General features: G+C 35.6%; 1 protein-coding gene and 1 long non-coding RNA gene across 2 annotated transcripts in view; both read right to left on the bottom strand.

Moving 5' to 3' along the window:
* Positions 1–1,776: 1,776 nt before the first annotated feature.
* LOC124612614 lies at positions 1,777–14,896 on the bottom strand. Its single transcript, XR_006979552.1, has 3 exons — positions 14,803–14,896; positions 10,985–11,066; positions 1,777–6,129 (listed from the first exon to the last, which is right to left on the bottom strand). It is a non-coding gene; the product is annotated as an uncharacterized LOC124612614 (long non-coding RNA).
* Positions 14,897–17,007: 2,111 nt separating this feature from the next.
* Positions 17,008–22,692, bottom strand: part of LOC124612613 (serine/threonine-protein kinase PRP4 homolog) — a 152,279-nt gene continuing 146,594 nt past the window's right edge. Inside the window, exon 16 of the mRNA XM_047140906.1 lies at positions 17,008–17,674. Coding sequence (XP_046996862.1) covers positions 17,471–17,674 — 204 coding nt within the window. The 3' untranslated portion in view covers positions 17,008–17,470. The remainder of the gene's footprint in view (positions 17,675–22,692) is intronic.

Here is a 22,692-nt window from a genome sequence, read left to right as displayed (position 1 = left end):
TGATAATTACTATTGACTAATAGACTATGAGCGCTTTCTTCTTCCCATAACACAAATACTTTGTGCTGATATAGGTGTTTTGAGCCTGCACATTTGTGGCATAATTAGTTTTATTTTATTGAGATCTGAAAACACAGCATGTTTTATGAAATCATTCCTGTGCGAGAAATTAGGCCTCAAACATGTTTTATCTATTATAATCTTTACTTTAGCCTCTAGAAGGTTAGACCTTTTAGGACTTCTATTAAATGGTCAGATACCTTGTCACCTGTAAGAGTATGATGTTTTTGTGGAAGTAACTAGAGTTTTAACAGAATCGCTACTCCTTTTACTGTAATTAAGTGAAAAAAATGTGAGGTTCCTTACAGTTTTGTACCACTGTCCTTGTCATTATATAGTTGATGTCTTCAAGTAGACCAAGGTGCGGAAGTGCATCACACATTTGTGTGAATAGTACTCAAGTTACGCCAACAAACAAAATATTTTGATGAAACAAAATTACTGTGAAAGAAAAGTGCTTTTGTCAACCAGTTAACTACCTTCACAAAAACATAATGTTCTTGCCGACACCATTTAATGAATGCACGACAAAACAAACTTTTAGTGACTAAAATAAAAATTTCAAAAAATAACAAAAGTTTCAACTTTAATTATTCACCCAGGAAGTATTTCATATCTCTCTCACACACACACACACACACACAAACACACACACACACACACACACACACACACACACACACACACACACACACTTACTTAATAAAATATGATGCTCTGGTCATGGAACAAATGGGCAATTAGAAGATTTGTGGTTACATAAACAGAAGAAGAAGCTGCTGCTGATGATGGATGTGGTGGCACTGTATGTCATCACAAAAATTGAATGCAAACAATGCTTTTAAAAATTTAATGGGAAACTAGACAAGTGTATTAGTACTAATGGAGAGCACTTTGAAGGGGATTAAAGGTTTATGCTTAAAATATGAATAAACAGATTTTTTTAAAAGTTCGCTTCTTTTGGGCACCCCTCATATATTCTATTACTTAGGTAGCCTACACTGGACATCTTGCAAATAAGATGTGAGGAACAGATATGAGTAGGGCAATAAAAAGAGTTGCCTTATGTATATTAGTATATAAATTCTGAATCACTGTTACAATTCACAGTTCCATAAGACATTAGACGCTCAAAATGTGAAATATCTATCTCTGACAACCAATAAGTAGTATGTGACTGGTGCTCACTTACCAAAGTGGGAAAACGACAAGTAGTAATATTATCAGTAAGTACTGATAAAAAATGCCTGTAGCATAGGTATGCTCATAGTATATATAATGTAAAAGATTAACATCTAAATTAAAAACTGTTATAAAAAAATATGTATATCCTTACGTTCAATGGATAATTGTTAGAATACAAATCTTAAGTTCTATAATTCAATCTCTAGTCATACCAACTATTTTTTCTACCACTTGTAACTTCTTTAACTTATGGCCATGATTAGTTAATGGAAAAAATGCCAAGTACTACTCTGGTTTGGAGTTAATATTACCCTGAATATCCACCTGACAGCTTCAAATTTTTAAAAAAAATCAGTGTTTCAAATCTTCCTCCATAATGGTTCTAATCAGGCTGATCACAATCTTGTTTACCCGAGCAACTGGGTCACCATGTTTTGAAATTGAAGAATATATTTACAATAAACACTACCTGTTAATTCACTGTCTTATAAGGTTTTATGATGCACATCTGCAGGGGGGAGGGGGGGGGGGGGGGGGGGGAGATAGGGAAACCTTCCTGAGTAGAACTGTGCTCACTGAGAGGAGGTATCTCTTTACATGAAATGAATGCTTACCTGCTGCACTTTGTCCTAACACTGTTGACTCATTAATATAAACATTAAGAATTTTCTTTACTCTTAACCATTTGTGATAAATTTCACAAAAGTATTGTTTCATGGAATACACAGCGTGTTTCAAAACGAATGTATGGGTTCTAAGGCTTTATAGCATTTATTACATTCAACTTACAGTTATAAATAATACATCAAATGAAAGGGCAGCTGGAACAGTTTTTCTTACAAGTATTCACTTAGGTGAAATGTCAAGTCATCACTGAAGACCGCACAATCCACAATATCTTCATCGTCATGCAGCAACGTTTCTTTGCAACGTTGACACAAAAACTGTATGCTGTAGGCTTTTTACAGCTTGTAAGAACTAAAGACGATAAGGACGTAGTTATAAGTGTCTCCTTAAAGGTCTCCACAGACACATCACTGGAAATGCTAAATCACAACTAGACATCCAAGCTGATTTCTTGGTGCTATGCGTGAACAGCTCTCACTCGTTCAGCACGTCCTTCGGTTACTTTTGGTCGTTCCAGTCTCTTCCCTTTGTGTACAGGCACACAAACAAAATCGTTTGAGTTGCTCTTTCATTTACTGTATTATTTATATTTGTAAGGTAAACGTAATAAATGCTACAAAGCCTTAACACCCATATATTCATTTTGAAACACACTTTATTTGTTCACTGCCCAGGATATTTAACTCCTACTTACTTGCTCCTCTTGTAATACACACCTTTCTTTTATTTTGCTATCATCATCCCAAAACATTAGCTTGTACATCTGTACAGGCAATGCTCTCACTGAGGCATCTGCGCAAACACTTCTGTAGAATTTCCCAAAAGCAGTGGCTTCATATAGCCACAATATATTATTTCCTGTCTTTCTCTACATACAGGTACTTATGCAGCAATCTCTATTAATGAATTTTCAAATTTTAATTCTGTCCTGCTCTTTACTTGCGATGTTCTGTATACACTGTTCAAATCGTGTGGTAACGTACATCACATTTGCATTAAAAATCTTCATCTGAGCTTAGTTTGTACGGAGAAGGGCAATTTTCAGACTTCAAAAAAGAACTAAGTCTCCTGAAATCCAGATCTTAAAGAGAACTCAACAGAACCTATTTTCTTAGTCCACCTCCCCCCCCCCCCCCCCTCTTTCCAAGACTGCAAACTTTCTCTGTCAAAGTGGTTTTGATGTTACTGTTCTGAACTGCTGCCTGTATTGCATCTGTCCCCTCCACTAGTCCGCTGTTTATATCAACAGGGATCCCTCAATATGACTGACATAATGATAAACAAGAGCTGTTATCTTCTGTTCTCTTAAGCAGTCTTTACCATTCTTCTCATATACTTCAGTTATGGAAACAATGCACAGCACAATATTTCAAATATGATTACTTATCTCTAACACAATTTTTATCATTATGGGGCATTATACGTACCAATCTTATGTTTTACTTTTCCTTGTATTGTCAATCATGGTTTGCTAAGCATGCTTTATGTTCTTAACACCACTTCTTTCAAATACTTACACAATCTTCCTATTAGCTGCTGCACAAAAAGTATCAGATCAGTAACTGGTTTTATCTCTCAATTAATGTTATTCTTATCTGCAATTCTCTTCAGTTTTGTCTTTCGTGCCATAAAAATGAAACTAATGTAAGAAAATGTGCATTTAGAAGATGTATCTACAATGCTGATAAAAAGTTTCTCTTATTGACATGAACACAAAAACTGTTTTGATAAATTCAACAATAAAGTGAGGATTATTTTCAAATGGCTCAAGTGTAAGGATGTGTCTGTATATAAAAAAGGTAACAAGAAATGGATCTACTATCGCAGCATTAATTAAATTTGCAGCTCTCATAAATTGGATATTAGACGAGCAATGAAAAACATATAATTTGTTTCAGGATCTTTCAAAAACCTTTTACCTCTATTTGCCATTGCCACACCAATCTAAACAAAAGTGTAATACTCTGGAACACACAACCAAGCACACGACGACTTGAAATTGTATGTAGGATGGGGAAAAAAGCTTTAGTGTAAACATGTGCTCTAATTTGCAGCTGATCAAGAACGGCATAACTCATGGTTCACAACAAGGATCAATTCTTTTTTTGTGTATGCTTCCTGCATAGTGACAACAGACTCAACTGAAGAATTGGGAATGTAGAACTTCTGTGTGTATAAAGGAACTCTCAGTCTAACGAGAATAGTGTGCTTGTATATACAAGGTCTACCTCCCTAGCCGAGTGTTTGGTGAGCAACTGATATGTGGAAGACCTGGCTTGAATTTGTGCTACTGCTAGGATTTTACCTTGCTAGGACTGGAACTAGATGCACTTAGCCTAATAATACCAACTGATTGAATGAAAAGTAGCGGCTCCAAGGTCTGGAAAGCAGATAATAGCAGCAAAGGTTTTACGCTGACTCCATGTCCCCCCATACTGCATCCAAATGACACCATTGACACAGGATGACCCTGCAGCCAGTCAGCACTGCTTGTTCTCAGGGCCAGAATATGGATGTTGTAAGTAAACAAAAAAAGACATAAAAACATGTAAATTTATGCAAACAAAATTTCTCAGACAAATGATTCTACATTAAATTTAGAGATTTATAATGTCAGTTAATAAATTCTTACATTTTACAGTTTAAAGGCACATAATAAGAGGGAATATAACAATAACGTTTGCTCCAAAAAGAGTCAGCACATTTCTAATAAGGAAGCTATCCTGAGCAGTAAATGCAAGTACATAATCAATTATGATGTATTATGTGTGTATGTATTATGATTAGACTTAAGATTTTTAGGTGCTGCACCTTGAATTTTTTATTATTTCAACAGTTATAAATGGCTTATCATAGAAATAAAGTGTGAAATAAACACTGCCAACTGTGATTTTGTTGCATCTTTTTCCAATGGCAGCATATTTTTTCAGCAGTAGTATCTCTTCCAATTCTTCTGCATCCAACTCTTTCACTACTGACTTTCTTTTACCCTATTTTTCAGACACACTGATGAAAGTTTGGGTTTTGGCATGAAAGAATTTCTCATGAAAGACACGTATTTAAAAGTTAGCACATGATTTTAGATTCTGAGAAATAGTGAGGGATACGACTCAATGGATGTCAAAGTGGGCTGTTATGTGGCTGGTTGGCTGAGTTAGGGGACGGGACCAAACAGCGAGTTCAACAGTCCCATTGAAAGGACAGGGAAGGAAGTCGGCTATGCCCATTCACAGGAACCATCCCGGCCGAGTTCATCAGTCCCACTGAATTGGGAAGGACGGGAAGGAAGTCGGCCATGCCCTTTCATAGGAACCATCCTGGCATTTAGCTGAAGTGATTTGGGTGATCATGGAAAACCTAAATCAGGATGGTTGGATGCTAGTTTGAACTGCCATCCTCCCAAATGCGTGTCCAATGTCCTAACCACTGCACCACCTCGCTCAGTGCAGTTATGTGACAACTTCTCTGAATATTTACTTTATCTCATAAAAAATAAACATTTTTAATCATCACAAATGAACTTCAAATTTATTAATACTTCACTGACTCCTGCTTTATTTACTCCCCACTTCCCTCCCCCTCCCCTGCACTCCAAGATTATTGCAAAGCCTCCACTTATCTCCTAACCTGTTTTCTGGATAATTACCTTTCTTCTTGATCACATCCTGAAGTAAGTAGCACCATGCCGTATCTCCAGGCAATTCAAATTTCTCATGCCACTGAGATTAATCCTATGTTTTCACAGTTTCATCTGAAATGCTTATACATCCCTACCAGGGATCTTCAGCCTTATCGAACACATGAGTTAGCACTTGCTGCATAAAATCTCATCTACTATCTTCTCGTCACATTCCAATTTTTCTAGCATCATCATCTTGCTGTGGCTGGAAGCTCATGTTGCTGCTTTTGCACATTTAAAAATTCAATTTGAGTTTTTAAGACTCCACCTTCTGCAAAACACAACATTCTTCCTTTTTATTATTTAGCCAAACATGTTTTGATGTATTTTACAGAAATAAAATGAGACCCACTGAGGATGATACAGAGATGCTGAAACATGTTTGTATAGCTGACCATATCTGTGTATAGAATAAAACAGGGAAAATATTGCATTTTGCAGAAGACAGAGTTCATTCACAGAACGAGAGACCTATCATCTCCAGCCTGGAGATGACAGGTCGGTCTCTCCACTGTGGACGGAAGCTACTATGATGGCTCAAGGGACAGTAACTTCCAATGGCTGGTATGTTTCAGTACCTGTTGGAAACAAACTTTTGAAAACTCCTGACAGAAAGTAGAACTGTGATGAGGACTGCTGTTAGTGGGAGTAGGAAATCAAGTTTGGGGAATTAGCTTATGCTCTAATGGATGTAGGAGATGAATCGTAAGCCCTATGCAGTGGAGGTGAAAGTTGGGAGTGAGAAAGCCTCAATAAGACAAAGTTATTATACTGAACAGCAAGCACTAAAGCACTCACTAGGGCAGTATCTTCTGTGGATATTGAATTATGCTCAATTTAACAGGTTTTTAAAGTACTGCAGTTTAGTGTACGCACACTTCCCCTGTAAAAAGATGGTGTATAACAACAGTGTGTGGGGATCCATACCACTACATAGAAGGGATGTGTATCCTGATGCCTTCCTAAAGATTAATAATAATTGCAGCCGAACGTTGTTATATAAGAAAAGAGAAACATAAAATAACATATCGAGTATAAATGTAGAGATACTGTTCATTGGTTTTCTCTTTAATTTGCACATGGTGAGCTACTTCTTACATTGAGGGACAACGTGCAGCTTCAGTGAGAGACAGCGATTACAGCAGCTTTACAAAACAATATACCTGTTCCATGGGTTGCTGGCCTGCCCTATAGATGCAAAAGAGGAGTATCACCCACCAAACCCTGCTACCCCCCCCCCCCCCCCCCCCAAACTAGATTGCTGCTGCTACTCATCATGCCTCATTGCATTCTGGACGGAGCAGCTGGAGATATCAGTAATGTGTGCGCAAGATGTGCCTGTGTGTGTGAATGTGGTGTGTGTGTGTTTTTTCCTTTCTGAAGACTTTGGCTGAACACTCCATATCTAACAGTTTCTTCTTTGAGCCTGTCTGCGACCCAGTGTCTCATCTTTACAGTGAGTAGTAATCAATCCTTTTCAAAATATTGTTGATATTCCAACGTGGCCTTTCAATTGTTCACTTTTACAAAATGAAACATGCCTCAAACTAATCATTCACTGAAATGCTGAGCGTAAGCAAATAAATAGGAATCTAACAATAATAAAATCTACCAATAATCTGACTTGTCTGTCAGCTAATATTCTGTGTGTCATACATATAACACAATGGCATGTGTGTATTCCCTATTTTTTTCACTTGCTGATTGTGGTCGTATCATTTTCACAAACATTTGAATATCATATTTTTAACCTATGCCATACGGATTTTACTTCCTTTATTTCCTTCTTATGATGTTAATTAATAACAGAGAAGGTTAAAAATATTTGCATTAACCACTGTAAATGGCTAGAATAAAACCGTAACTGTAATGACAACTGTGTTAAAATAACTTGTTCATTTAACAAAAGAAACCCCAAAGCAATCAGGCTTGTGAGCTACTATGTGTCTAGGAAATTATAAAGCCAGAAAAGAAGCCATCTTTCAGTTGACAACTTGAAGGCGAAATCACTCAGAAGAATATCTTAGCATTCTGCCTAACAAATGAACATACAGCATAAACACACATTATCAGAAATGGAATTTAAAATATAAATCTAAAGGCCTATGATTGTTAATTTTCTATTTAACAAATAGAATTTTCTGTTTAACAAATAGGAAAACGGAGGACAAGGAGTAAGAGGTAGTTATTACCTTGCCATCTGCTATTTCAAATACAATAGTGGAAAGTAAAGAACAATAAATTAAAGTACATTAAAAATACAAAATACTTGCACAGCTAAGTTCATAATATTCTAAATTTAATTTATTTCCAGGTATCTAAGTAAAACAAAAAGGAGAAAATTATCACAGAATTTAATTTTAAAAAATATTTCCTGCAGCTGTATGGTATTATCCAAAATTTTTGTGTTACTTCATTTGTATGTAATCTGCGAATCTGAATATCGGGAATGTGATGGCAACATGACAACAGCGCTTCATTGAACGGAAGAAAACCAAATACCTTGATAGCCATGGATTGCATGGAAAACAATCAGTAATGTTGGACTGGAAAAGGGTTAGACAGACAATGTCTGTCAAACATAAGAATTTAACATAATTTAATTGTATGTTTTATTATAAATGCATTAATCAATGCTAAAAATATACTTGTTGTAAGAAACATCATCTTGCAAATAGGTCTGAGAGAAAAATAATTATTAACGCAAGAATAGACCACATCACTCACAGAATAACAGTGCAAAATGTGTTTGGCTTCTTCTTAGCTACAGAGGCTAAACATTATATGTATTCTTTGAAATGTAGAGCACTTACTTGTGTCACACCACAGTGCTGCCATCAAGGTGTAACACACTAAATTAAAAATGTATACAATCAATCTGCTGAAGATTAGATGAGTAGACTGGATAATGAATCAAGAAGCACTGAATCTATGAGGAAAGATATTTGTGGCACAATGTGGAAGGAATCGGTTGATACAACACATCTTGAGGCATCAAGGAATGGCTAATTTGGTAATGTAGGACAGTGCAAGTGGTAAAAAACAGTGACGGGAGACAAGGGTGAACCAAAAAAAGTAGTAAGTTGATGTAGGTTGCGACAATCAAGCAGAGACAAGAAGACTTGCACAAGATAGGCTAGTGGGGAGAGCCACATCAAACCAGACTTCAATCTGAGGATGACAGCAAGAACAACAAATGTCTGTTGCAGAAAGTACAGCTACAGAAGTACACAGTTTTATGTTCATAAGGAAATATTATATGTTCTAGTAAAAACAGTCACTTGCCAAGATCTGAAAGTATTTGATCGGTGTGTCATCATTATTAAATAGGCAACTTTTAAAATATCTGTTGTCATTTCTTTTGGTGGTTGCAAGTCAAATGAAATAAATTTGTGATTAAAACCCAGGTGAATGAATTACCTAAACTCAATTACAAGACAAGGTTTTTTCTTCAAATTCGTCATTCAAAAAATTATGGAGTTGTCTTATACTCACATATTAAACTATTCCTGCAGAGGACAACATTTTTACATTCATATAGGTGTCATCTTACATTTACTAACAGAGCTTAGGCTAGTGAAGGTAGGGCAAACAATACTCGTGCTCAAACAAGTTCAAGGTTTCCTGATACGTCAAACACTTGATATAGTATCGACCTCGGTTGACAATCACGTGACCTTTGACTCGCGTGGCGCTAGTGCAAAGAATAAGTGAAAAACTATCAATTAGCCACCTCAACAATCTATTGCTCTGCTTATGATTTGAAATTTTGTGGCACACAGGAGGACATGGAATTTAATGCTATTATCTTACAAATTCTTGTTGCATTTGAACAGGTTGGCAATAAAAGTTCTCATACATGTATGGATACTGTGCACAAACATTTATAGTATTTGTTACATGAAGTTAAAAACATTGATAGGCAAAAATGTTGCCTTTCAAAAACCATCAATTGGTTCTGAACGCAAGTCAATATTTCATTTGATTATCAGATACTGTAATGATTTCTCAGGTGGGTTGCAAATAAGAAATTCAGTCCCTGTTCATGTGTTAGAACACCGGGTAAAAACATTACAAACTGTTAATCAGATTTTGATAAAGATGGTGACATTCAAATGAAACAAGAAAGTAAATTATTCCAGAATTGAATGTAAAAAAAAAAAAAAAAAAAAAAAAAAAAAAGACCATATTAAACTAACAACAATTTTTATCATAAGAATTAATTGCAGCGGCAAGACCCGTCGTGGAGATAGTACCAACCTCGTTGTGGACATAGTACCAACAGGTACCATTAGAACGCCAGGACGAGCAAAATTTTAAAATTTTTACTGAAGCATGATCGCAATCTTTTATTTACGTGTTAGTTGGTGGTGTTACATATGACCTGGACCCTAGCAGATATTGCAGTCCATGTTTCAAAGCTGCTCAGCACAGAATTATGAAAGGGTTAGAGAGGGAACAGTGATCGGCCTGGCTGAGAATTAGGATGGGTGTGGTGAGGGGAGCAGTGAACACACAGCAAATTATGTCAAGCTGCCAACTGTGGGAACCTATACTGCCACAGTTCGCCTGAATTCATTTGAATTAAATTTACAATTGGACAAATGTACAACAATGGTATACATTTCTGCAGAAGACAGTAAAAGTCCAGGTAGGATGAGAGGCATACTTATGTGTTCCCTGCAATAATGTTGTCTATGCTCACTGTGAAGTATAATGGGGACGAATATGGTACGGAGGGGTCAGTTGCCGCAGCCAAAGAGAGAGCAGCGAGTAGGCAATATGTTCAGAAGGAAGAAACACACTAACATTCTGACATCAGTATAGAAGTAAAATCTGATATGAATATTTACAATCTCAGTTTTCACTGTAACCAATAACCTCAGATATAAATTTCACAACTGTGCTATTAGGACGATGATGATTAAAAGTAATGATACCACAGATGACAGACTTCGTACACAAAAAGACAGTGAAGATTTTATTTCTTCTTATATCATGAAAATGAATGAATTATTAAATGGCCTAAACCTCCCCTACCCACACCCATTCTAGTTCTCAGCCAAGCCAGTATGATTGTCACCTTATATTCAGGGTCATCTTATACTTGGGTAGATACAGTATATCATAGTCATAAAACAAATAACTTCCATTACAAGAAAAAATTAAAAAACTAAAAAAACCAAATCTGCAAAAAACTTTTCAAATAATATGTTCACAAACAATATTAAAATGTTGTCCGCAAAGTGTCACCAGAAGTCAATTAACAAATTTAAAAGGTGTGTGTTCCCTGAATCCTTATTTTTTCCTGCTAACACTGTAGAAAACTGCATATTGCAATTTTCTCCATTTCACATGCTCGTATACTCACCTACCACTTCAGTATATGAGAAAAAATAAATTAAAACCTTCAAAAAGAGTTAAAAGAAATACCTTGGGATGCTTAAACTTGGTCTTTGCCAAAGAAGTAAAATGGTCTGCATCCGTAAATCTTCATAACCAAGGAGTCGTTATGCTAGAAAAGAAAGTGTGAATTAGTAACATGATTTCAAAGACTGTGGCATACCGTAAGGGCACTCTTCACCCTATATCTACAGAACCTCTATAGATTACATTATAAATTGCACAACTGCAAAGCAAGCCAGCATAAAAACTGAAGAAATAATTTGTAGAAAACAAAAGGAAAAACTTATCACTAGCAAGTGTTCTCTGAGCTAATAGTATTTAATTTACATGTATTTATATGGAATTTATCCTTTCTTTACTTCAATTTGCATCTAAAAATGTTACTAAATAGTTAACTACAATAACTTCAAAACTATAATTTAAAAATAAGACTAGAATTAACCTAATATTGTGGACATAAATGAGTATGACTGGTTAGGAATAAAGGTACATGGCAAACCCTGACCTATTTAAATAATACCTACCAATTATTTACAATTCAATGTAGTTGCATGCAAGTACAAAATGTCATAAATTTGCTAGCTTTCTGAACCAGAGGTTTCTCTTCACCTGGCAAGAAATAAGAAAGGGTTGTCAGAAACGAGATTAATCAGGAATTAATGAAGAAAAGTGGTCCAAAATTCTAAGTCAAGGGAGCCTCAGCATGTAGTGAAATATGGAAATGACACAATATAACTGCGCCATGAGTGTTCCAGGATTACCACCATATATTAGATAAACAAGAATTTAACATAGTAAAATGACAGATGCAGAAAATAGTAGAGAAGCTGCAATAAAACAAATATATTTTCTGCAACAAAAATACATATAAATCCAGGAGGCAAAAAAAAATGGGGCAAGAAATGCAAATCGAACAGAGAAAACACACTCAGTTGTGGTAACGATGTGAGTGGGGCACAGAAGTGAAAAAGAGTAGACAAAAACAACAGCCACTTGCAAAAACTGAATAAATGTGCATCATTAGACAATAAATACACTTTATAATTTTTTGTGCCCTACAAAGCTGTCGGTGTTAGGAGGAAGAACCCCAACTCGACAGATGGTAAAAAGGCACCAAGGCCATGACCATTGGGTTGTATAGTACACATTGTGGCAGGTTACAACATGTTACCACTTTAGAAAACACTGGCTGCAAGTACAGATCTCCACTGGAAACTCTGGATGTTCTGATAACTTTATTTTAATATAAGTTACATGCCTACTGGTGTATGGAGTTGTTCATGTGAATCCAATTTGAACAGTTTCTCCGAATGACAAAGCTTAAAAACAAAAGATAGTGTGGCAGGAAGAAGGAGAAGAAGAAAATCCTTCCAAGTAGGGTTGTCAAGATTGTGGGCTTCATATCAAGGAAATCACAGTCTTGTGAACCAACAGACTGAGGACTTTCTGGATAACATAGTATGGCAACATGATATCAAGTGTAGGAGTATGTCATCTGATGTCCACAAACAATTTGTCTATTCCATAATAATTATTGCTTAGCCCACTATATAACTCAACAATGATTTGAAGCTCCAACTTACTGCTAACATGAATGGCCTGTGCTTGCACTCAAGTAGTTTAAAGATGGGTGCTTGTTCTGAGAAAGGTATTAGGCTCTCACCATCAACCCAGTTTCAATCTAGGACAGTACTTTCATTTTTGACTTCTTCACTGTCCTCTACCTTCCTCCCTATTACAATATGCATATTGATCCTGTGTGTGTGTACAACCATTTACTATATTTTATTTTCATTTTTCATGTATTCCACAATTTCCCCTTTCCATTTATCTTTCGTTTCTATTTGTAAATGGTATTTTATTTTAAATGTGGATATTAATTTTAACCTACAAATCATCAATGACGCATGACCAAGGCCAAGCATACTGGGAGGATGGCCCCTCTCCCAGCTCTTAGGGAAAGGAAAAAAAAGTGTAGTCAGCTGTATTCTTTTTCTTTTTTCAAGAAAATGATTTAAAAGTCAGTATCGCGCAGGTTTTTAACAGGGCCAGAACTGGATTTTTTTTATGGCTACTTAAAAGTCACCATTCACCTTCTAAAATATTAAAATACTCTGTACACCCCCCACCCTCCTCTCTCTCACACACACACACACACACACACACACACACACACACACACACTATAGTTTTGTATGGGCATCCTTGCTCATTTCTAATAGTATATTGGAATATGAAGTTTGGAGAGCCTAGTTCACTGTTATTTTCACATTATTTCCAGAGTCTTGTGCCTCTCCCAATTTAAACCATTGAGTTAATTTTGTACCATCTAGGATCAGCATGTTTTCAGATGGAGTTTTTGTTTTTTGGAGCGGAATTGGGAGAATCAATTGTGTTATTTAATTTGTGTAAGACTCACTCCATTTGTTCCTACTTTAACAGCTGCAGAACAGGCTATATATGGATTACAGATACTCATATTTTGCTGATTGTCCTTTAAATGCACATGCCTACCCATATTTCCCTGTCCATAGTGACACTGTCAGTTGATTTTTTGTAACATGCCACAGATATGACAAAATAAAAAAGCTGAACACCATTAATGTGAAAACACTGATAGGTATTATATTTTAAAAGGGGTTTTGGCAAAATTATGAGGTTACCAACAATATTTTGACAATAACAGAAGAAATGAGCCTGATGTCCACAAAAGAAATATTAATTAGTTACAGCACTATTAAAATATTAAGTTTGACATGCTCAGAATGATTTGTGGGAGTAAAAGACAGTCTAGCTTGTTTCATTGAAATATTTTTGGATTAAAGGAGACCACTCACCAAAAGGCAGAAGTGTTGAGTTGTCAACAGGCACACACAAAATACAGGAAACTTGCTAGGTTTCAGAGTACTCCGAAAGCATACAAGTTTTCTCTCTTTTTGCGTGTGCCTATAGACAACTCAATGCTTCTCCCTTTCATTGTATGATCTCTCTTAATCCAAAAGTATTTACATTCTACCAGAAATTTCCTACAACACTTGTTCCACTAAAAGTTACAAGAGACAAAAATTGCTTAATGTCATTATATAAAGTTCAACATTTTTCTTGAGGTGAGTATTATTAACAGAAGGAATCCACAAACTGGATTATATGGGGTTAGGTATGTTACTTTAGGGAAGATTCTGGTCTAGTTTAATTCCTCCAGTTATTAACTATCTTACATATTTTGTTCTTTCTCATTACACCCACGCCTTTCTCACTAAATAGGTGTGTGTGTGTGTGTGTGTGTGTGTGTGTGTGTGTGAGAGAGAAAGAGAGAGAGAGAGAGAGAGAGAGAGAGAGAGAGAGAGAGAGAGGAGGAGGAGGAGGAGGAGGAGCACATGTAGAGGAGAGGAGAGTAGCGCATACACTGGCAGAAGTGTTCATCAGAGCTGTGTTCTGCATTATTCAAATGGTTATCTAATTTCAGTACATGCACACATTTCACACCATCCATAGTAAGCAAACTCCTGATTATTGCTGAGGTGTTCCATTCTATAGTTTCATCAATGAGACCCTTACGTTTCATTTACATTACTGCTTCAAAGATGCAGTACAGTAGTTAATGACAAATTTGTATCAAGAATCTAACTAGAACATTCTGCCTCCTAGTCACACTCATCTTGAACATAATTATGAGAAAACAACAAACAAAACTATTTTCATCAATTACTTTTGCACAGAGACTCCTATCTGTTATTACAATACATAATTAACACAGTGAAATCACTTTAAAAAAATTTTGGAGTGTTTAAGCACAATGCATTGAAATTGAAATGTCTAGCCTTCCGGTTCATTGTCAGCTATACCTTGAAACTGTTACACGTCTGAAGATACTGCACACCCCAGACATGAGGCCACATTCTGCCCTTGCCAGAGCAGCCCTCGATTCTGCTCTATTCTGGAACAAGAAGCACCACAATAACAGTTTCACAGTGTATTTTACTATCACAATTTGCCTACCGATATAAATTTTCCAAATCTTCTCCTTTACAAATTACATCAACACATATTTTATGCAAATGAGTGATCAAGACTACTGACTCTTTTCAAGGCATTTACACATTATCAAAATGAAACACTGAAATTTTTGTATGCAATCACATGTGCAAAATAGTAAAATATGGTATTAAATCAGTACTGAATTTGTTGTCCTGTGTTCAAGACAATTTCCAAATTTATTGACATACTATTTCATTGTTTCAATTTATAATGTTTCTTATGCTTGTGGCAAAAGGATACAATTGAAACACTACATATCAGCAGCTGCATCAACCATTATCAGACACCAATAAAAGAAATTAAACAGGGGGCCTGGAGATTGTTGCACAAACTTCTGCTGAAATAGCTGAGTGAATCTACCAGGATGTATTGAAGAAAATTTTACAAGATGTAGGAAACACATATCTGTTCATAATGTACATATGAGTACATTGCTGAAAGGACAGGCAGAAGAGAACACTGTAGCTTGCTAAACACTTAACTGTTTCTTAACATTCACTTTCTTGATCTCTAGGTTTATGTGAGAATTACTGAGGAAATATTGCTCCTTGAAGTATGTGAAAAGGTGACATGAAAAATTTTGGATATGTGAATGTACATTTTGATTATATTTATGGATGTCCATTACTAAATATTCTTGCCTAATTATGTAATACAACAGCCGAAAAAAAATCTAGAAAGTGAGGGATCCACACTGTGAAAAACAACTTCAATAAACACCAGTATAACTTAATCATTTGAAGATAAAAGCACAAAATCTGGACTAAAATCCTTGTACAACGCATTTTAAATAGTAAATAGAATATGTAAAAGATAGTCTGGCAATTGAGAAAATGAGATGACTGTAGTTTTAACAATAAGAGTATCACTAGTGTGGTATCTGCCTTAGTACAACTGGTAAAAGAAGTTCCATAAATAAATTACCTCCATAAAATCTACTTAAATCAACATGAACAATAATAAATCACAATGCATATAAATTTTTAATTACTGCACACTGAATGCAAAACTGAAACTCAACTAACTCTCCACCAAGCTACAGGTCTGCCACAATTTTTTAAATGTAGCAAACATGGGTAGTGATTGAAAGGGAAGACCTTTAAAAAGAAAGTAATGATTGGGGTCGGGAATAAATCAGAAGATAAATTACAAGTATGTGACATTAAATGAAAAGTTTTCAAAGTGAAAACAAAATTTTATAGGTATTTATCTTCCAGAAGCAATATGATCAGAGAAACTACAGCAAAAAATTCTAGGTATGAGTGTGTTGCATTACAGTATATAATACTGGAAAAAGACTTTTCATTTCCATCTTTCATAAACCAATTTTATCTAGAAGAAGGAACTAAGAATTTGTGTTGAGGAACATCTGCAATCCAACGACTAATAATACAACCAAGGAAATGTGGGCAAACACACCGATAGCATATATAACCATACAAAGCATAAATGGGAAAGGAACTTGGAGAAAGGAAACGAGGACAGAGGAAAAACACTGTGTATGCTTTCTAAATAATTCGCAGACTACCTACATACTATTACTGCAGTGAATAATTCCACTAAAAAACCACACAATATCTGTTTCAGAATTTCCACATATGACATTTCACATGTAGGAGTCTAACAATTTCCAGTGAAACAAAAAGCTCAGGTCATAAACAGGTGAGGCAAGAAGTCCACAACTTACTGAAATAAACAGAAGCACCAGATGAAAATAGCAGGAATGTAGATATAAACAAAGGGCTTTTACAGAAATGTCAATTGTAGAGAATTCTTGAAACTTTAACTGCCTCATCTCCATTAGTAATTAAAATACAACACCTCTGCTTCTTTCTGCAAGTTTTGTCCTTCTGCCAGAAACAATGCAACAGGTGTTGGTAATGAATACCAGGTTCTACATGCATTTTAAGTTTTATGTACATTTATTAATTTTTATTTTTGTTTCGACATTCAACAAATATTCTATGAAACAATTGCTTTAAAATATATAAAAATATAATTATCTAATACTGTGTAATACTTAAAAAAAAAACTCTATAAATGAAAGCATCACTCATGAAAACAATGTTGAAAAGAATAAATAGAATTCTCCAATAAAAAGATGAGTGAAATTTCTTATTAATGCCTTTAATTATCACCCAAATATAGTATTAAAAATATTCAACATGTCCATCACTGTCATAAATGCATCACAATAATTTAGGTCGCTTTTCCTATGCAAGTAAAAAAAATAACACCTTTTCAACTACGCCACTGAATTTTTTTTTTAATTACATAAAAATCTATGAAAGTTCCAAATATGTAGCTTCTTACGCATTTCACAATATGTAAGTCTATTTACAAATCAGTTAAACAACTGATCTATAGGACTTAAAATGAAACTAACACCCCTTCCCTTTGAAATACGGGGCCACACCGGAGGCTTTTAGTTACCTCTCTCAACAACATTTCAACTTGGTCTCAAATGAGTACAGCTCATATCTTCTCCTGGATGAATGGGTGAGTCAAAGCTTGGTTGATTGCAGCACGTTTTGAGGAGTCTAACATGAGAATTTTCTCAAGCAAATCCTTCAGCTGGTTTACTTTTCTCAATTGGTCCTCTGGAAGATTCTGATTACCAATCAGTTCTGAGAGCAGATCTCTAGTAGGATTAATCGTTGACATGACCACTACTTTCTCCTGCAAACAGAAGTAAGAAAACTATTTCAAGCATAACACACAACATATTTAACGAGTAATGTAATTTCTATGAAGTAAACTAAGACATCCATTATTTATTCAAAAAATTAAAAATGGCTATTCAATAAACTTAAAACATGATACTGCAATTTCAGAGACAATGGGAAGCACTACACACACGCTCAATGCATTATACAGGTGCAATTTTCTTATATTGGTACAAGAAAAAGAGACTTAGAAAAGTATATCAAAAATATTAAGAGAAAAAGTACGGCTACAGAATGCACATGTGATAAGTATCATCTACTACAGTTCTGCGAATTCTTATTGCAGCATATTTCTCATCATGGAATGGATAATCTCTCATTTGAACAGTACCATGGAGTGTTCCTCGAGGTCGTAATATTTCCATTTTCCTTTAAGCACAAAACTTGCAGGACACATTTCTTTCACTGTTCAATGAATGCTAAGCCATCTGACAAAACTACATTTCATCTTACGTTCCTTCGATTATATCTCTCCACGCATGATATCACTCATACATTCTGGCTCTCCTTCCAACCTTATCAATCCACTCCAACACATTTCCCTTCCTACCAACAAAAAAACTTTCCTTTATTTCTTTTCTTCTGCAGTATTTATTTCCCTTATTCCTTTACTTGACTTTTCTCTATCATAAACTCCAGTCTCTGTTTTGAATTGCATATCCACTTTCAGTAACTGCCAGTGGCCATTGAAATTTAGTCTCTTTCCAGATGCATTATGGAAGTATGAGAGGATGATGATAACTACTGTCCTCCAAATGCTGTCATGGTCACAATTCAGTGGCAATACTATTCTGTTAATTCTTGTCTGCAGCAACACTTTGTAGAACTTATCAACACAACTGGGCTTGTATACACTATGCCCAGTTTTCCAGATATTCAGTTTGCTATTGGCAACTGCTACCACAGTTATTATTTTGTAACAAAGATAAAACTGAAGCATGAAGTTCTCTGTTAATAAATACTTTTCAGAGCATACTAAATGTCACTCTTCATCTACGAAAAAAAGTTGACTATCCTTCACAAAACTTGACTCAGGTGTCGTCTCTGGCCAAAGAAAATGAAATACAGAGAAGCTATACCAGTCATGACAGTTAAGAACCATTATAGCTTAAAGCATCCCAGATCCATCAAAATCCTTTGAAATGTACACACTGTGTGCTAATCACAAGCAAAAACAAAGGTTTATTACTTTGTTTCCAGTTGCCTTCTTTGTTTCCAGGTTACACATATTTTGGACGAACTAAAGACAACATTTTCCCCCACTCTTTCTACTGCCTGTGGAACTAGCAAACCACAGGCAAAGAAATATGTAATTACCATGTAACTACCTTCTAAAAAATTCATTGTGTTTCTTGTGAACTACCTGAGCACAAAATAAGTGAGTATGTAATCATTAGTGGTAGCAGAGTAACAACAGAATAAAAACAAGGAAATGCAGATGACTGTTGCACTTGTTGCCCTATCAGGAATGGGGAGGCTAGAGTCTCTGCATTTGGACCATGTATGTTTAGCTTTGCACATCTACATGATATGAGCAAGACTCTTAGGTGCATGAAAAGTCGCACAGGCCTAACTAAATGCACTCTTTCTCCTCTTATACACTTTTAACCAACTTACCACCGAAGCCTTTCCTCCTTTTGCTGCCACAGAACTTTGAAATTATAAAACATATTACGTTCCAAATAGCTTTTAAGCTTATTGGATGTAAAAATAATGTGCAACTTGTCTGTTGGAATTATGTTATAAGAAAGTGAGATGAGGAGTTCTTGATCTAGAAGTGAAAGTCTTGCCAGGATGTATACATTGACAAGGAAAAAAATTTCCCAGATTAGTAAAAAATAAACTTTCTCCTGAGTGAAAATACACTTTTCCGTGTTAAGTGACAGTATACTATTCCTCAAAACTGTAAAACTTATCAATCCTTTGAATGGTTATGGTTTTATATGCCGATGTAGAATTTCCCGGCACTTTGGGAAACGAAATTCAGGGGGAAAAAAACACGTATTGGACAGATGTATGATGCGCATTGTATATTTTTGTGTTACGAAAGTATAAATTAGAATTCCACCAAACACCACATGTTACTTTCTGAAGCATTGAAATCGAGATTGTGACGCACTTTTGTAAGCCAGTCATAACTCATGTCATGTGATCTCGCCAGCCTATGACAGCGGATATTCAGAGCACAGGACACGTGATGTAGTCAGCCAATAGGAATATCACTGTTAAGTAGTGCGACCACACAAATAGGAAACGTTAACGGTTTAAATTAATATGCATAGTGTTGCTACAATAAAAGAAAAGTTTTCACATATTACTCTCGAAGATCAATAAGTTGCAAGAGAAGTTAAGCTTTCTCATATAATGTTGATCTTTTATGCGCGTGTCACACTTTAAGATACATTAGACAAATGTGCTAGAAAATTTTTAACAATGACATAAATGTCTGATCACCTGGGCTCGAAATTATGCTAAATGGTCATTCTCAAAGAGTTGATTTTTTAATGAGAGTCAAATGCTCTGTGATTTAAGAAATTCATTGTACATTCTAGCACATAGATCATCTTGCGTAAAACGAAATTTACTTTGAAAGTAACGCCTTTCAAATAATCGTTCTCAATATTTTCCCACGACCTGTTAGAAATAGGTTCGTTCAGAAGATGCAACAAACCCACTAAAGAGACAGCCTACATTACACTTGTCCATCCTCTGCTGGAATATTGCTGTGCGGTGTGGGATCCTTACCAGGTAGGATTGACGGAGGACATTGAAAAAGTGCAAAGAAGGGCAGCACGTTTTGTGCTATCGTGCAGTAGGGGTGAGTGTGTCACTGATATGACACACGAGTTGGGGTGGCAGTCACTGAAACAAAGATGGTTTTCTTTGTGGCGAGATCTATTTACGAAATTTCAATCACCAACTTTCTCTTTAGAATGTGAAAATATTTTGTTGACACCCACCTACGTAGGGGGAAATGTTCATAATAATAAAACGAGAGAAATCAGAGCTCGAACGGAAAGATTTAGGTGTTCCTTTTTCCCATGCGCCATTCGAAACTGGAATGGTACAGAAGCAGCATGAAAATGGTTTAATGAACCCTCTGTCAGGCACTTAAGTGTGAATTGCAGACTAACCCTGTAGATTTAGATGTTGCCAGAGTGTAACAGATAACACGTGTCACCATGATTGCGCAGCTACGATGACACAGGAACCCCGAATGTTCGTATGTGTAAAACATTAAAAGATCTGACATTACGGCATAAAAGAAAAAAAGATATTAGAGGATACTGCAAGAGCATCGGAATTCCGTGAACCATACTACAATGCATAATTAAGCTTAAAGTGCACATTCTCATGTCCAGATTCGGTTGTAAATTTTCTTAGAGTACCAGTACTGTATTATCTCATGTTTGATTCTTTATTACGGCATAATGCCAAACATGCTAGAAGATGAAAATGTCCACTTGGAATTCATCAAACCGATAAAAGTAGCCAATAATGTGGAATTAAAAACTTCATTTCCAATACACTGACTGCCTCAGCAGAAAAGATTAATGAAAAACCACATTTCTTTAGCAAACTGACAAAAATAACTTCATTATCCTGCAAGGCGATTAATGCTCGACTGTCAGAAAGGTGGAAATAAAATAGTCTGAAACTAATAACGAATTTTAGCCTTCCGTAATTATGTGAATGTATTTTAATTCACTTGATAGCTCCCTGTCACAGACATTCGTTTTGCTTTCATTTGACGTGACAGCAATAGATGAAGAGGAAACAGCAAAATCACTAAATGTAAACACGGGTCACATGAAGACTACCCACCTCTCCACAACAACTCAGACTGCTCTGTGCACCAGCCCCGGACCTACGATACTTCCGAACTGGGGCAATACAAGATAGTGCCTCCCCTCCCCCGCCACCCCCCATCGAGTGCATGAGGTAGGACGCCAAAAAAAAAAAAAAAAAAAAAAAAAAAAAAAAAAAAAAAAAAAAAAAAAAAAAAAAAAATATGACTTTTCAAAAGATGTTCAATTTGTACCACACATCGTTCTGAGAAGTCTGATACATAAAACTTAAGTTGACGTAAGTGTGTCAAAGTGCAGAGCCACGCTCTTCACACAGCATTTTTCTATCGCATGTCACTGTATTTCACTCTTTGGAATTCAAATGGGTAATATTTTGTAATGGATGCCATCAAACTATATTTAAGACGGGGGAAATTAAAATGTCCTGCGGTGCCTCTCCTGCTCCCAATCGGCTGGTTTGACATCCTGCACCCCCTTTTTTTTAAAAGAAACAACAACAACTCACAATTAATATTCGATGGGATTATTTGTAACCGGAAGAACAAGAACTCTTCAGAAAATTTGCAGTTTTTATTGCTTATTAGCTAATAACCTGCTGTTTTGTGACATAAAATTAAATATAGGATACATAAAACCAGTAAAGACAAGAGACAAGCACGACAGTACACATTTCTTCAACATTTCTTCAATTCTTAAGTCCTAGAATTTATTTCTCTCTACTCTTGCTACAGCTTTACATGGTGTGCTTTCCTTTCTGGGCAAAAGTCTATTACCTCATCAAAGTTCATCAAACGTGAAAAATTGAAATATCATTGTCTAATACTGAAAAAGTTGTTAATACAAATAGTAACCAAGACTGGTGTGGTTTCTTGATCTGATTACATGTATTTGTCACTGTCTGCTAAATAAAACGAAATAGGCCTGTCTAATATTGCAGCAATTGTAATACACACCAAATAAACGAGACTGTTTTGGCATTTTTTATAGCACCACAGAATATAATTCACGAAGTACCAATATCAAATGCCTATTAGGCCACCTACAAGCAAAAAGTTTTATGTTAGGAAATAGTTTCACATTTCATTCATGCACTCCAGCTTCTCAAGCATGAGATTGAAAAGTAGTAGTAAGAAATTTTTATATAAACTTGGAATCGTTATAT

The sequence above is a fragment of the Schistocerca americana genome, chromosome 4 (assembly GCF_021461395.2).
Source record: "Schistocerca americana isolate TAMUIC-IGC-003095 chromosome 4, iqSchAmer2.1, whole genome shotgun sequence".
Lineage (NCBI taxonomy): Eukaryota > Metazoa > Arthropoda > Insecta > Orthoptera > Acrididae > Schistocerca > Schistocerca americana.
The sequence above is the reverse complement of the archived record's forward strand: the minus strand, read 5'-3'. Positions and strand labels throughout refer to the sequence as shown.